Raw genomic sequence first — 15538 nt, forward strand, 5'->3', positions numbered from 1 at the left:
TTTTCAGCAAAGTCCATGGACCAAGGATCCCATCGCTGCTGTCCACCAGACCGAGTCTGCCTTAGTAAATCATTACTTGTGGAGCACACGGATCAGTTCAGACCACCCTTAACAGCACCTCAGGGTCCAGCACCATCACCTTCAAGAGAAATGTGAAATTCTAAAAAGTTCTTTGGACACTGAGGGTCCAGGACAGGTGCACCCACACACCCCTGACCCCACTGCGGACCCGGGCATTGCTTCATCTCTTGGGTCTAACCTATAAATCTCGGTGTCCCTCTGAATAGGCTGAGTTTAAACGGAGGGAATGTGCACACCCCAAATGTCAGACTCCATTTCCTGGCGGGTTTAGGACCGGGAATTTGATTCGTGCCATTAAGGCAGGAGGAAAGTTCACGTCTGGATCCGAATTTAAGCTAGGAAGCCGTTCGAGCATGTTGTCAAGGGCAATAGGAAACTCGTGTGCATGAAAAACATGCACACCTCGAGTCCTTTTGTAGATTTTAACATTTTCGCGATGTTAAGGTTAAAAGCTGCGCATTCATCAATCTCCCGGCCGCGCAGTTACCCCGCCGCACGCACACCACGGCAGCGGAGAGGTGTCAATAAATGGAATAAAACATTTCCCGGGACGCACACCTGGCCGCCAACTCCGCCTGCCCGTGACGTCACGGCAAGGGCGTGTCCTCTCGATACCGTGACGTCACGCGCTGACGCCGGCCACGCCCCCCCCGGCGTCACGCGCGCGCGGCCCGTTCGGCGCGCGACCCGGCGGTGACACCGGCACCGGCACCTCCTCCTCTTCATCCCCATCTTCATCCCCATCTTCGTCCTCCTCACCGCCATGGCGGGCGGCCCGCAGGAGAACACCCTGCTGCACCTCTTCGCCGGGGGGTGAGTGCGGGGCACCGGGGCAGAGCCGGGCCGGGGATCCCGCGGGACCGACACGGACCGGGACCGGGACCGGGACCGGGACCCCGCTGTGCCCGAGCACGGACCGGGACCGCTGTGCCCTGCGAGCGGCCGCTCCGGGCCCCTCAGCCCAGCGGGGCCTTTCCCGTGCCCGTCCCCAAAGCCCCGGGCGGGCTCGGGGCGCTGCACGGGCCGCGCTGTCGCGACATGCGGCGGTGCTCAGGGCCAGGCCCCGGGGCAGCGGGCGGTGATGTCCCTCTGTCCGTGCAGGGGGGATGTCCCTCTGTCCGTGCGGGGGGACGTCCCTCTGTCCGTGCGGGGGGGGATGTCCCTCTGTCCGTGCGGGTGGATGTCCCTCTGTCCGTGTGGGGGGGATGTCCCTCTGTCCGTGTGGGGGGGATGTCCCTCTGTCCGTGCGGGTGGATGTCCCTCTGTCCGTGCAGGGGGGATGTCCCTCTGTCCGTGCGGGTGGATGTCCCTCTGTCCGTGCAGGGGGGATGTCCCTCTGTCCGTGCGGGGGGGGATGTCCCTCTGTCCGTGTGGGGGGGATGTCCCTCTGTCCGTGCGGGGGAATGTCCCTCTGTCCGTGCGGGGGGGATGTCCCTCTGTCCGTGTGGGGGGTATGTCCCTCTGTCCGTGCGGGGGGGGATGTCCCTCTGTCCGTGTGGGGGGGATGTCCCTCTGTCCGTGCGGGGGGGGATGTCCCTCTGTCCGTGTGGGGGGGATGTCCCTCTGTCCGTGCGGGTGGATGTCCCTCTGTCCGTGCGGGGGAATGTCCCTCTGTCCGTGCGGGGGAATGTCCCTCTGTCCGTGCGGGGGGATGTCCCTCTGTCCGTGCAGGGGGGATGTCCCTCTGTCCGTGCGGGCGGTGATGTCCCTCTGTCCGTGCAGGGGGGGATGTCCCTCTGTCCGTGCGGGGGGGGATGTCCCTCTGTCCGTGCGGGGGGGGATGTCCCTCTGTCCAGGGCAGGCCGAGGTTTGTCCGTAGTCCCTGCGGGGGGGACAGGCTGCCTCACCCCTGGGGTTACACCAGGAGCTCCAGGAAGGGACAGCACTGCGGGAAAAGAGGGGTCGAGAAGGTGTCGGTACCTGTGGCTAAATGACCTGGCATGGCACACCATTCCTGCCCAGCTCTTGCTTCAAGGATTTGTAAACTTGGGTTTGTTGTGTTAAAAGTTAGAATTAACAGCCCTAACCCACAAGCTGCCAACCAGAAACCCTTCGAAAATTCACTTGCTACAGTTTTTTTAATAGTAGTCTAGGAAGATAATTTTATGTTGTAAATTAAGTTTTAATCATACGTTGTGCAGATTAAGTGCCCTTTTGGCCTTGTCAGAAATATTTTATTTATTTTTTTAACACCTTAAATTATCTAAGTAATAAGACTATTCCTTAGCACTTGTCAGCTGACAGTAGTTAGGAAGCCAACATGAAACCTGTTGTGAGTTTAAATCTGTCTGATGGTAGACCATTGGTTTTTCTGCTGCTTAACAGGATACTTCAGTTTCCTCTGACATGTCCCTAGGTTTATTTAATATAGTATTCAACCAAACAAATCTGAAATTTTTCAGAGACACTGCTCTTCTGCTGGCTTGAATACTCTGCACTGAGTCCTCTGTCCCCTCTGGCCATCAGAGCAGTACCTGGAGCCTGGGGCAGAAGCTGGGCCTGAGTGTTCACATGGAATTTGTTTGGATAGTAACAGCGCCCATCCAGAGCTCTTGGTGTCCTCATGTAACTCCTCAGACTATAAATAAGTAAGACTTTTAAACTCATCGGTGTTTTAATCTAGCGCTGGGAGGTCAGCATCTTCCTTAGCGATTTCTTGTACCCTCTGCCTCCTGCAGGGATCCCAGTGCTTTGTTCAGCTGTAAAGTGGCTTTTGCAGAGAAAGTAAAAGGAGCCCATTGGCTTGAAAGAATTTTGATAGAGGCATTATTGGTATTATGATGGTTTTCTTGGAAGGTGGGGATGGGCTGTGGTGTCAGATTAAAAAGTAATTCATGTCTTTGTGTTTGCACAGAGCAGGCTGGCCAGCCTTAGATAATCTTAGTGGCCAGAATAGAATGTTTAGCACCTCAGAGGCTGATGAAATGCACTTGAATGTTGCAAACTGCTCTGCCGTTGTTGAAAGAGATGGTTTCCTATTAACCGGGTTATTCAGGCAGGCAGGCTCCTTGGCCCTTTAATTTCTGTTAGTTCCTTTTCAGGCTTCCAGTAGCAGCAGCAAACCAAAGTATCCTCTTGGTGTTTTGGTGGGAGCAGGGCTGTGAGGGCTGGGAAGGTTTCAGGAGCAGCAGAGAGTGATGCCCGAGTTTCACAACAGACACTGCCATGTTTACAAGGCAGGGTTCCTGTCCTGTTTCCCTGCTGCAGTCAGTGCTGCTGATGCTTGTTTTTGTTTGGGAAAAGCTGCTGCAGCAGAGGTTGCTCCATGTTGTTTCTCCAGCTGGTGGAATGCTGATTACTACAGAGATTTCCTAAGAAGTGGTAGCGTTAGGCAGTGTGCTGGTGCTGACACAGTTTGGGAAATGTTTCCATCGGTGAAGTGGAGAGGAGCAGTGTTCACCTGAAGGTGTGTGTGTGCTCCAGGACCAGGAGCTGGTGCTGGTATTAGCTGTCTCACCATGCTCCCAGTTTAGGTTCCTGTGCATTCCCTACCTCAGTAACCAAGCCACACAGGAAATGCTTACAGGAATATCTACACCTGATAACAACGTGATTAGGTGGGAATTGAGTGAACGATGGGCCTCTTCCCCTTGAAATGTCATTTCAGAGAAGTGTGAACAATGTGAGATGCATCTGACAAAAAAGGATGAACTGAAGCCATTTCCTTCTGGGCTGTGTGGACCGCGGAGGGCTCAGCCCCAAGCCCTGCTTCAGAACACAGAATAGTCAGAGCCTGCTAAGGTCTGTGAGCACTGATGTTTCAGAGCCAAATGACACAATTTCAGCTGCTGTCAACACAGTTCCAAGATCAGCTCTGTGACTTTAGTCAACATTCAGCAGCCTCAGTGCTTTCAAAGGGACGAAGGCAAAGTTGTTTCTTACTGTGTCTGTCATTATGATGTGTGCATTGTCCCTAGTTTAGGTTTCTGTCCCTTTCAGCAAGGAAGAGGAATGAGCAAGGACTCAGCAATGCTGTTAAATCCTATTGCCAGTCTCCACGGAAGCAGTTTCTGGTGGATGCATTTGCATTTGAAAAGCACAGTTTGGGGTCATACTTGGACAGAATCTTGCAGAACCTGAAAGCTGTGGTGAGGAAGTTGTGTTCCCTGGCCACGAGCTCTGGGATGTTCTTTTGAGCCTTGTAAGGATCCTTGATTTCTGTGGTTGCACAGCCTGGGGGCCACGCTGTTACTGCACATGTGGGGGCATTGGAGCTTTGACAGAGAATGGTTTCTGTTCATATAAAATGTGCTGGTTCAGCAGGCAAAATAAGCTGCATTTGTGAGATGATGTGCATCTGCAGCTTGGATCTTTATGCCATTCTTTTATTGCCCTTTCCCTTGTGTTTAAAAAAAGATTCTCCTAGTGAGGTAGTTATGTGTAGAAGAGGCTTTAGAAAATACCCACTAATACCTTTGTTAATGTTCTTCTGTGGATCTCTGTTCCCAAAGTAGTGCATGCAAAGTTCTTTAGCAAGCAATGTGGGTTTTTATACACAAGAAAAAAGGAACGTTTTTTCTTTTAATTCATCTCCCTTTCATGGAAAACTACTAAAATTGCAATTTCACATGAACATCAAAGAGAGTTGAGTTCTTGACCTCTGGTGTTTTCTGAGGAAAATCTTAAACACAGGTTTCTGAAGCAATCACATGCTTTGACACTTGTGCAAACAAAGAGAATATTTCCTAGTCAGTTCAGCTGTAGTAAATGCCCTTACAAGAAATCTGAAATATTTAGTTAAGTCTTCCTAAATCCCAGTGTGTTTGAGTAATAAAATGTAGATATAGTACCCTTTAGCCAACCTCAGCATTATGTTTAATCATGAAGTTTGCCAGAAGGAACATTCAATTACCTAAGAGGAGCAGCAGCAGAGAGGGAAATAGTTTGACCAGTCGCTTTCTAGATCACTGATAAAAATTAAAATTAGGACTCATACACTTTATATTTTTGGTCCAATGTGCTTTTTTTGAGGCTCAGTCTGACTGTATTAAGATGAATATATGCCTATTATGGGGTCATGTGTGCATAATATTTCATTTTTGTCCTTCTGTTATCAGAGCATGGGAGGTCTGTTCTTTAGGAGTCTTTCTGCCCTGTTGCTCTGTTTGCCAACCCTCCTTCTCATGCTTGCTACTTCCTTCCCCCCCTAGAAAAGTTGCTATCCATTGTTTTTATGAGTGCCTACCTTAGTGTAGTTTTGATATTTGCTACTTCTGAAGACAGTTCTTTAATCATAAGTACTGAAATGGTGAAGAATATTTTTTTTTTTCTTTCTGTAATGTCCTAATCCCCAGTGGCTCGTTCTCATCTGGCAGCTTCCTGCTTCCCATAAGAAAAATCCATCCAAGGCTGTGTCTGTTTTAGGACAGCAGCCTCTGAACCATGGATGCCATGGAAGTTTTTACAGGCAGAATTCCCATGGGACCAGTCAGTGGTCCCATGACCCCATGGTCAGTCAGGGATGTTTTGTTAGTCTTGGTATCACCTTTGTGTTTACCAGTCTCATCTCTGCCCATGACCAGTCCCTCCCCCAGGGCATGGGAACAGCTTGCCTTGCCCAATGCCAACGCTGCCTAAAGACTGCCAGAGTTTCCTAAAGACTTGTCCACAGTATGGAATAACTGGAGACCAGTCTTCAGACTGAGTTTCTGTGCTGTGTTGTACCCATCTGTGCAGCAGTGTTGGTCACATCGTGTCTTCTGTTTGAACTGTACTTTGCAGGTGTGGAGGAACAGTTGGAGCCATCTTTACGTGTCCCTTAGAGGTGATAAAGACGAGGCTTCAATCTTCAAAACTGGCCTTCAGGACTGTCTACTACCCCCAGGTGCAGCTGGGGACCATCAGTGGGGAAGGAATGGTCAGGCCAGCCTCTGTATCCCCCGGGCTCTTCAGTGTCCTCAAGTGAGTGCTGCTCCCCTGTCTTTCACCATTCCTTACACACTGATCTTCACGAAAATACAGTGTCCTGGGGGGGTCCTGGGGGCTTTTATCCTCTCAGCTGTCACTGGCCTACTGAGCTCTCCCCCTGCTATTAGCTGTTGTCTTTGCTGATTATTATTGTGCATCAGTCCTGTCTGTACCTGTCTTAGCCTCTGTTAAAAGCCTGGAGTAGTTCAGACTGCAGTGTTTGATGCTCTAGCTGCTCCCTTTCAGATGTGTGTTCATAAAGAAGAGGAAATATGAAATCATCTAACAGCTGCTCAATAGTTCTACCAGCAACTATGACAATCTCAGCTACTGTATTTTAATACCAAAGCACCATCGATTTATGGTCAGACCTCCTGCAGAAGGATTGAGTTTGTTTGGCTGCTTGGGCACCCCAGGGTGATGCAGAGGTCCTGCTGAGATCAGGTGGCAGGAGTGCCAAGGAAAATACCGACCAGCAGTGCAAGCTGAATGATTTTATGTAAGGCCAGCACGCCTGGCAGACTGCCTGGGGAGAAGCTGCACAGTTATATAACACTGGAGTGCTAATTCAAATTCTCTGCAGAGCTCTCTGGCTGGAGTCATTTTGGGACTTGAGTTTCTGTATTGTAAACAGCCTGCTTTCCCCTGCCAAACATTTCTTTGTCTACTCAGAGGTGAGTCTAGAGCAATTCGTGACTGAATGCATGAGGCAGTGCCAGTTGCTTTGATTTTAATGCCCTTTCCTTTGCTGTCTTTTCACCTTGCAGCATTGAACTTTAGGGAGTTGTAACTAAAGAAAGTGAAAACTTTTAAGGCAGAAAGATGTTAATTCATCCTCTGGGCCCATCTTTTTTTTGGGTTATCTTTTTTTTTTTTTCTTTTTAGGGAGAGAAGAAATGGTTTGAAATGGATCAGCCTTTTCATATATTTATTAAGCTCATTAAGTTTGGTGACTGGGATCTTGATTTAATTTCACTTCAGGAATTGCTTAGCTATGTGTATTGCCAAGTTTTCAACCTGATTACTTTAGGTGCTTGAGAAGTGAGAGCAGAGTATTTCTGCTGTCATTCCCTTGCAGGCAGCATCTATAGAGAGCAGATAATGCTATTGATTATGACCTAAGAAAATACAGATGTCAGAAAGAAATGACATTGGGTCCCTTGCTTTTACTCTTTCATCCGTTTTTCAGTCCTGATCATTGCCAAACTAGACATGACTGGGACCTCATGGTTTGGGAAAATTGTATGGCAAAGAAAGGAGCCATCAGAGCCCTACCAGTTAAATTGCTGTGTAAGAGTTAAAGGTGTTAAGTATGAGAGGCCTTAACTACTGTAAATAGAAAGAAAACAGGTACCCAGAGGGCAGGTTAAGCCTGCTGCTGACAGAAAGCACTCCAGAAGGACAAGCTGGTTTTGTCTAATCCGTTTAAGATTCTGATGAGTTGGCCCAGCTGGAAGCTGCAGTCGTGACTGTTAAGTGACAAAGAACAAGCAGTTGGTGGATCTGTCTCCTTGGAAACACTCAGCCCTGGAGTTTAGACAGAAAGTTCAGCTCTGCTGCAGAAAACAAAAGTGTTTCAGAAGCTCATGGATCTCCTCCTGTCTAATGAGGCTGGGTTGAGATCTGTGGGGAGCACTCTGGGCAGTGCCAATGACCTGGAGAGCAAACTGTGAGAGCCTGGCAGCTCCAGTGGGTGCAGTGAGCTCCCCACAGAGCCAGAGCTGTCTGGAATTTCGTGCATGGTTTTCCCATGGTGAGCTCAGCTTAGAGAGCTGCTCTCTGGCAGATGTGCACTCCCATTGCTCCTGGTGTCGTTGTCACATGCAGCTTTCTTTGGGGGGAAAAGCACATCCCTAGGTAACTGTGAAAGGAAAAAGGATTTCTTTTTCCAGGTCTCTGAACAGGACTGTACAGGAAGCAAACTTCTGAATTGCTAAGATGCAGAGAACACTAAAAATATTCTTTGTTCATTGGAGTCAACTATCACTGGGTTCTCCATGAAACTTTTAATTCAATTCCTGACAGCTTGCAAAGAATGGAAATTATAACCTCGGGCCATTTGACACCCATTTGCCTGTAGAGCACTGAATTTTATGGTACAGTGATTATAAATCCACTTATTTTGAAGTATATCACGTAGATTAAAATCTTAACAGTTTCACATGTCATACTCTCTGCTTTTGTGTACTTCTTTTGGCTCTCTGCCTGACAGAACAAGAATCTAACTTTTAAATAAAATACTATCTTTTCCCTCCCTGTTTGTTTTTTTTATTTTAAGGTCAATTCTGGAAAAAGAAGGACCAAGGTCACTTTTCCGAGGGTTGGGTCCAAACTTGGTTGGAGTTGCACCATCAAGGTAAATAGTTAAACTATTGCTAAAAGCCATGTTTAAGGTGCCAACACAAATGTTACAGTGCATTTGTGATTCAAAATAAAGTTATCATGAAGTTATCCCATCTTAAACTGAGATTTGTGTCTGCATTCTGCTCTGTGTACACACAAGAAATACTGATAAAAATCTGGTTTACACTTCTATGACACTGGAAGGTGCAGGGTCATAAGGGACTTAAATGCCAAGTATACTTAAGTTTCAAGTCATTGTAAGAACCACTTCTGTGCTTGGAAAGGAAGAGAAAGCAGTGCAGAAAGGTCTGTAGGGTTAATAATTGCATTTTTCTAATGCCTTGCTTCCCTTGAGCACATAGCAGTGCCTGCTTAGCAGTGAGTGGGAGTGCCAGGGGAGAGGAGTTGCCCTCTGGGCCTTGCTTGCCTCAATTCTCAAATGAAAAACTGCAGCTGAGGGGGAAGGAGTCTCCCTGCTGCCACACAACCCCAGAAGGGGAGTGTGTCCCTCTTTCAGCAGCAGCAAAGTTGGTTTGCATTTGGGAGTCTGACAGCAGCTCAGTGGTCTCTCCCTGTGCCTGCCCCGTTCCTGGCAGGGCCGAAGATCTCTGTCTAGGAAATGATAAAACTCATTAGCAGCTTGGATATTGGCTCGTGTTCTCTGCCTGGAACTGAACCAGTTAGAACCAGTTTTCCAGTTAGAAAGGAACCTGAAGAGAGGTGAACTCCCTCCCTGGCCTCTTCCCTAGTAGGTGGGATGTCCTCCCCCAGAAGCAGGGAATCCTGTTTCTGTACAGGTAACCTTTGGAGCAAGGCTCTGAATCCAGGACTCTGCTTTTCCATGCAACTCACTCATGCTGTCTGAAACACCCTGCTGCCTCCCATAGCAAAATATTCCTATCCTGTGGGTGTCAAGTCAAGCTGTGGCACTTGAGTGCAAGGGAAGAAAGAAAACAAAAACCCCTGTGTCCATGCAGATGGAAGTAGTCATGTGGAGGCCTCTTCAGAGAGAATTCTTTTTTTCAGGGGGCTGGGCAAGAACAGTTATTGTCTAGTTTGACATTGTCTGTATTAAATTGCTTTTCTTCTTTTTTTTCCCCCACAGAGCTGTCTATTTTGCATGCTACTCCAAAGCCAAAGAGCAGTTTAACAGCATGTTTGTGCCCAACAGCAACGTTGTGCACATCTGTTCTGCAGGTTCTGCAGGTAAGTGTTTGCAATTCCAAGAACAGAGGTGAGTGTGTGGCAGGTGCTGAAAATGTACACTTAATTTGAGGTGGTATATGCCAAAAACCAGGAGCTTGCTAGCTCCTAGCTGGCCTTGCCTACAGAGGAACTGTTTTTCTGTTCAGCACAGAAATATTTCTAGATTGTTGTTTACCCATTTAGGATGTTTTTTTTTCCAACTGCAATGCTCTGGTCATGTCTCTTAATGCAAGGAAAAAATATTAGTAAACACCATTAAATTTCTGATGCTGCTTCTGCCAAATTGTTTCAGGATGTTGTGTTTTTCCTACTAGGCTGGGAAAAATAGTTTGTTCTTGTAGGAAAAATACTGCAGAAGAGCTCCCCTAGTTCAATCATCAGTCACCAGAGTGGTCACTAAAAATAATCCTTCCCAAAGTAAGCCCTTAATTAGGGGTGGGTTCTGTTAATGAGCAGCTCAATGGCACCACCTACAGCCCTGGGGAACACGAGTCCAGTTCAGCTTCGTGTCCCCACGGGTTTCCTTTGAGCTGGAATTCCAAAACCAGTCAGTAAGGAAGGGATCCTGTCTCATCTTTAGGAGCATGACACACATATTAAAATAGCTGCAAAAGCTAAGAATCCATGGATTGATGCCTCCTGAATTTTAACATGAAATTGGAAGCTGTTCACCTGCATGGCTTTTGACACCTTGGGCTAGAGCTGGTGGCAGAAGTGTCTTACTGCACAGGGTGCAAGGTTCCTGGCAATGCAATGGCCTGGATTCAGCTGCACTTCTGGTGTTGTTTTTTCAGCCTTTATCACAAATTCCCTGATGAACCCTATATGGATGGTGAAAACAAGAATGCAGCTGGAACGGAAGTAAGTGACTGGGGCAGAATGGATGCCACTGGGTGGCTCCAGAGCCTCTGGAAAACTGAACCCTTAGTGGTTTTACTCACAGCTCTTTGATAGATTGTGCTCAGTTTTGCCCTGAGTCCCAGCTCCACCTCTCAGGTCATGTTTCTGTGTGGTCAGACTAAAGGTTCAGGTTCTGTGTATCTTAATTTGATGCACAGAAACTATTGGGAAGGATTTGGGAGTTGCCTTGAGTACTGGGGTAGGTTCAGCCTCTTGTTTCACTGAAAATCTTTAGTTTAGCATGGCATTATTTTTCTCTCTGCTGTTTACAGAGTCCTCTGTAGTTCTGGGGTTGATGATGAGGATAAATGGATTGAGAATCTGCTGCAGTGGTTTAATGTTCTTTTGCCTCCTTCACCACTGTGTTACTGTTAACCACACATCCAAAAGGCAGAGGGAATCTGACAGCAATTTCTTCTGCTTGAATGCTTCACAGTCACTGGTGGATATCAAAGCAATAAAGGACTCTGCTAATAACACGACTGCTTAGAATGGAAATTCCTTCCTGCAAGGACATGCTAGGTCAGATAAAAAGGATCTTGTAAGGCACGACAACTTTATAAATAATTTATAAGACTTAATTCCAGCACTTTGCAGGGTGGCACCTTTGAACTGAGTGCTGCCTCTTAAAGTGAAGAATTATTTCTCAAGCAGCAGACTTCTGTCTCTGGGCCTGCTGAAGATGGCTTTAAATGGAATCACCAGTTTGACACCAAGTAGTGTCTCTTCAATGCTTATTGTCTTTTAAGGCCTTGGTGTGAACTGTGACAGACTAGATTGTACTTGAGCTGAAGGAGTTATGAGTATATATTGCTGAAGTAGCAAAGCCAAGTGTGCCCTCTTAGCATCATAGTCCTGCACTGTGCAACTTTCCTAGGACAATTTTGGAGTAAAGCATACAGAACCATTTCCATAGTTATAAAAAGTATTGAAAGCCATAAGGGTTGTTTTTTTTTAATATTAATTAATTTTCTTGGCTCACGATATGCTCTGTTCTGTTTGTGTTTTAGAGTGAGGGGCTCCAAACCAATGAATGCTTTGCAGTGTGCTAGATATGTTTACCAGACAGAAGGTGTCCGTGGTTTCTATAGGGGCCTGACTGCCTCCTATGCAGGGATTTCTGAGACCATTATCTGCTTTGCTATTTATGAAAGTTTAAAAAAGTACTTAAAGGAAGTCCAACTGCCCCCTTCTTCTAATGGGACTGAGAGGACCTCCACAAGCTTCTTTGGACTGATGGTTGCTGCTGCTGTTTCCAAGGGCTGTGCCTCCTGTATTGCTTATCCTCATGGTATGTTAACCCTTCCATTTTTGAGTGCAGTGCAACAGCTGCTGCCTGGAATCCAAGACAAATGATGGGTCTAGGGCTGTAGAACTCTTAGTTGTTCAAAGGGCCAAAGGCACTTCACTTTGGCTTCTGCACTGGCATTTTCAGTACTGGTCCCACTATTCCTAGGTAGACATGTGATTAGACATGGTGGTGATTGGGACTTGCTAGTTTAAAAACAACTCAAAAAACACCAAAAAACTGATGGCCTAATGTTTCTGTTCTCACTAGTAGCCTCAGCTGGTAAGTACTCACAGCCTCTGGGATTCTGGGATCAGGTTGTGGGAGGCACCTGGGGACTGAACAGTGTTAGTCTTTTAGGGTAGATGTGAATGGTATGGTTGTGTCGAAGGAGCAGTATTGATGATGTGATCATCAGTGAAGCATTTAGATCTCTATTGGCTTCAGTGAGCAAATAATTCATTTATTCCACATGAAAGAGAGCTCCTCTAACTCTTGCTCTTGCCTGGAGGGCAGTGTGTCCAGGGTTCCATGGCTGGGTGTGCTGGCTGGCAGCTGGTACAGAAGGTTCCCATGTCCCTGGGGTTTGCACACAGGAGCTTTCCTGGCACTGGCACGTTTCTCCTTGGTAACTGTGGGCTCTGGTTCCCTGTTGTGCAGAGGTGATCCGGACACGGCTGCGAGAGGAAGGCACCAAGTACAAGACTTTCACACAGACAGCTCGGCTGGTGGCACAGGAAGAGGGGTACCTGGCCTTCTACAGAGGACTCTTTGCCCAGCTCATCAGGCAGATACCAAACACAGCCATTGTCTTGTCCACCTACGAGTTAATTGTGTATCTCCTGGAAGACCACACTAAGTAGCAGAGGCAGGATTCCTGTTACAGACTGAAGACCAATTTCTTCATTGAACAAATAGTCCTTTAAGAGACTGTTGCAGGTGGCAGTGCTGGTGGAAACACTACAAGTCTGTGACCATCTGTGGATATTTCCTTTTGGACTCATGCTTTCTAAAAGGTCTCAAGTCATTAATGTTAATAGTTAATTATAATTTTTTTAACTTAATGATAATTAAATGCTACTAAATTAAATTACAGTATTTAATTTAATTATATGTTTGTCCTTTTCCTTAAGCACAGCCATATGTGGTCAAGGAATGTACCTCATACTATCAAGTGATCTCTTGGACTGATGTTCATTAAAACGATATTAAAACAGGACAACTGGCTTGGACATTTGAAACTGTTATTACAACTGGGTCATATTGCTTTTGAGCACTGTCATAGCCTAAGTTCCCAAACAAGTTTGAGAAAATTTCTGTTTTTTTCAGGGTGCATCGTTCACTGCTGTGTGAACACCCTGGAGTGTTCAAGTAGGGCAAACTTGTTGCTCTGTTTCGATGGAATGAACTGTGTACACCAGCATCTCTTAGAAAAGCCACTTGCACTGGCAATATGATGGTGGGAGGCTTTTAGTAAGAATGAAATTACAGTTCTGTGTCCCCTGTGCACTGGGGATACGTGGTTATGGTACTGGGTATGAAGAGATCTGTTATGGCTTTTAAAGCTTGCTTTGGTGCAGGCCTGAGAGCATAAGGACAGTGACTGTGGCCTGGCTGCCCTGTGGAGGTTCCACGAGAAAGATTTTCAACAGTTCTCATGATACAATTTTTGCCTTTCACTTATAAATCAGGTATCGTACTTACTTGAGATTAGTTCCTTCAAAAGCATTAGAATATGCTTTCATTTTAATAATCTTCATCCCACTTGTATTGCAGCAGCACCTTGTGATTAAAGTGTGGCATATGAATTATACTGGCAGGGCAGGATAAGGTATTTTGGAGCCCACGTGTAGGCTGGTGTTTCGCTTTGCCCATACTCTGCCCTTCTGTTCATTAGTGTCATTTGCTTTGGCAGCTGAGACAAACACTGCAGCATCTGAGCCCAGCTTTGGCCTTCCCTGCCAGAGACAGCAACGAGCTCCTCACGATCTGAGCAGGGGCTGAGTCCTGGAGCATCAGCAAGTGTTGGTGGACAGCTCTGACTTCAGGGACTGCTCACAGCAGAGATGCTGTGTGGGCTTGGAAGGAGCATTGGGAGACTCCCTGGGAGTGAGTGGGGCTGCCTTGGATCAGGTGGGGTTTTCAGGCTGGAATTTTGTTGCAGAAATAGGATGGGCTGATGACTGGATTCAAGCCTTCCCATTTGTTCCCAGTAGACCCCAGCTGATGACTGGTACTTGAGGTCATGTTTGACATCAGTGTGATGCAGGAGCTTAGTGCAAAGAGAGTGGAATGTGTGTGTACCTCATTATGAGGCAAAACTCCAAAAAATTACTGATTTCTATTATGTCTTCCTGAAAATAGCTTATCACATTGCCTATAAGCTAAAATAGGAAACAGTTGAGTAAAAATTGGCTTTTTTTAATGGAGATGATGAGCAGCAAAATCTTATGGCTCTTTATAGGAGGCAAAACTGTCAAACAGTGTTTCTATTTTTGAGAACTAGGACACTTGTACTGCTACTCTGAAACATTTTCTGAGATTTACTTTCCTAAATTAGCATTCCTCTGTACTTCCAGTGCAATAGCTCACTTGTAAAATCTTAGTCAAATGTGTAGACTGCTGATGTCTTTTGAGAATGAGGGGAGGGAACTCAAACCCTTTGGAGAAATCTGAGACTTGGTAAGAAAGAAAGCAAGAGAAAGTGAAGAAATTTTTTGTTTTGCCTAAATCTGATGGGAAATCAGGAATTCTGCAGGATTTTTGTTTTGTCCTTTAAGCTTTGCTGCCAATCCTGACAGAATTAGTCTTAATTTGATAAGGGGTTAATAAGCTATATTGGGAGATAATAGAGTTTCTGAATTAGTATAATTAAATACTTTTTCCTTCCTCTCTCTAATATAATTTTTAAAATTCACTAACCCTTGATTCCTTAGACCCTGTAAAGAGTTACCATTTTTAGGTGATGCTGTGTGAGCAATCCCATTGATGTCACTGAGTATAGAATAAGCCTATTACCAGAGGGAAGAATTTGAAGTGGCTTTTTCCAAAACGATACCTGAATTTAAAAATAACCAACAACCTTTCTCTGCTTGTCAAAGTCAATCTAAAGGAATTTTTCATTGTTCTTTCCTATTCTCCAGCTTCTACAGAAAGTAATTTTCATGGAAGGTAGGTAAAGGCTTCATTACTAGACCCTTTGTAGCTTAGTTATCAGTAAGATGATGAAACTACTGCTATTTGACGTGACCACAAAGATTCCATTAACTTTACCAGAACTGTGCCTGTTTCCATTCATAAATTATCAGTTGAATGGAAATTACACACATACTGTTGCTGCAATATTTCGAGATACTCGTGGGTTAATTTTGTTTTGGAAGTATTTTGGAGCCACTGGAGGATTTCCCAAGTCCTTACACTCCCTTTAGATACTGTGGTTGCCTTGATAGCCCTTCAAAATACCTGCATTTGCTGGGAATCATGTTCCATGCTTGTACTGTGATTGTGCCCCTTGCACAAGTTCCTCATTAGCTCCTTTAAGGAGGAAACCAAATTTTAAACAATGCACCTCTGGCTGGACTGATAGTACAGATAGAGCTGATAGGAAGGGAGGGACTTGTGGAGGAAAAATAGACCAGCTCTGCAGCAGTCCTGGAGGACATGCAGGAGATCTTGGTGTGCCAAATGACTTGGGTGGGTTTTCTTCCTCATTTCCCTATCATTTGGTCTCATAATACAATCCCTAAGTAATTGCACTAAGCAATGGAAGAGAAATGGAAAAATTACGTGCCTTTTAAATTAACTGAGATGAAA

General features: G+C 46.0%; 1 protein-coding gene across 1 annotated transcript; it reads left to right on the forward strand.

Annotated features, from left to right (window-relative positions):
• The first annotated feature begins 831 nt into the window (after positions 1-831).
• SLC25A33 (solute carrier family 25 member 33) lies at positions 832-12870 on the forward strand. Its single transcript, XM_062507601.1, has 7 exons — positions 832-894; positions 5803-5982; positions 8267-8344; positions 9437-9537; positions 10332-10398; positions 11448-11728; positions 12386-12870. Exons 1-7 carry the CDS (start codon positions 845-847, stop codon positions 12586-12588), a joined length of 960 nt encoding a protein of 319 aa, XP_062363585.1. The 5' UTR covers positions 832-844; the 3' UTR covers positions 12589-12870.
• Positions 12871-15538: the final 2668 nt, after the last annotated feature.

The sequence above is a fragment of the Cinclus cinclus genome, chromosome 23 (assembly GCF_963662255.1).
Source record: "Cinclus cinclus chromosome 23, bCinCin1.1, whole genome shotgun sequence".
NCBI lineage: Eukaryota > Metazoa > Chordata > Aves > Passeriformes > Cinclidae > Cinclus > Cinclus cinclus.

What these genes read in the sequence shown, in the direction of transcription:
- SLC25A33 (XM_062507601.1), top strand. Translation starts at nt 845, where the DNA reads ATGGCGGGCGGCCCGCAGGAGAACACCCTGCTGCACCTCTTCGCCGGG. An exon ending in GTTGGAGTTGCACCATCAAG is followed by an intron (nt 8,345 to 9,436) that starts GTAAATAGTTAA and finishes TTTCCCCCACAG; the next exon opens with AGCTGTCTATTTTGCATGCT. An exon ending in CTGTATTGCTTATCCTCATG is followed by an intron (nt 11,729 to 12,385) that starts GTATGTTAACCC and finishes CCTGTTGTGCAG; the next exon opens with AGGTGATCCGGACACGGCTG.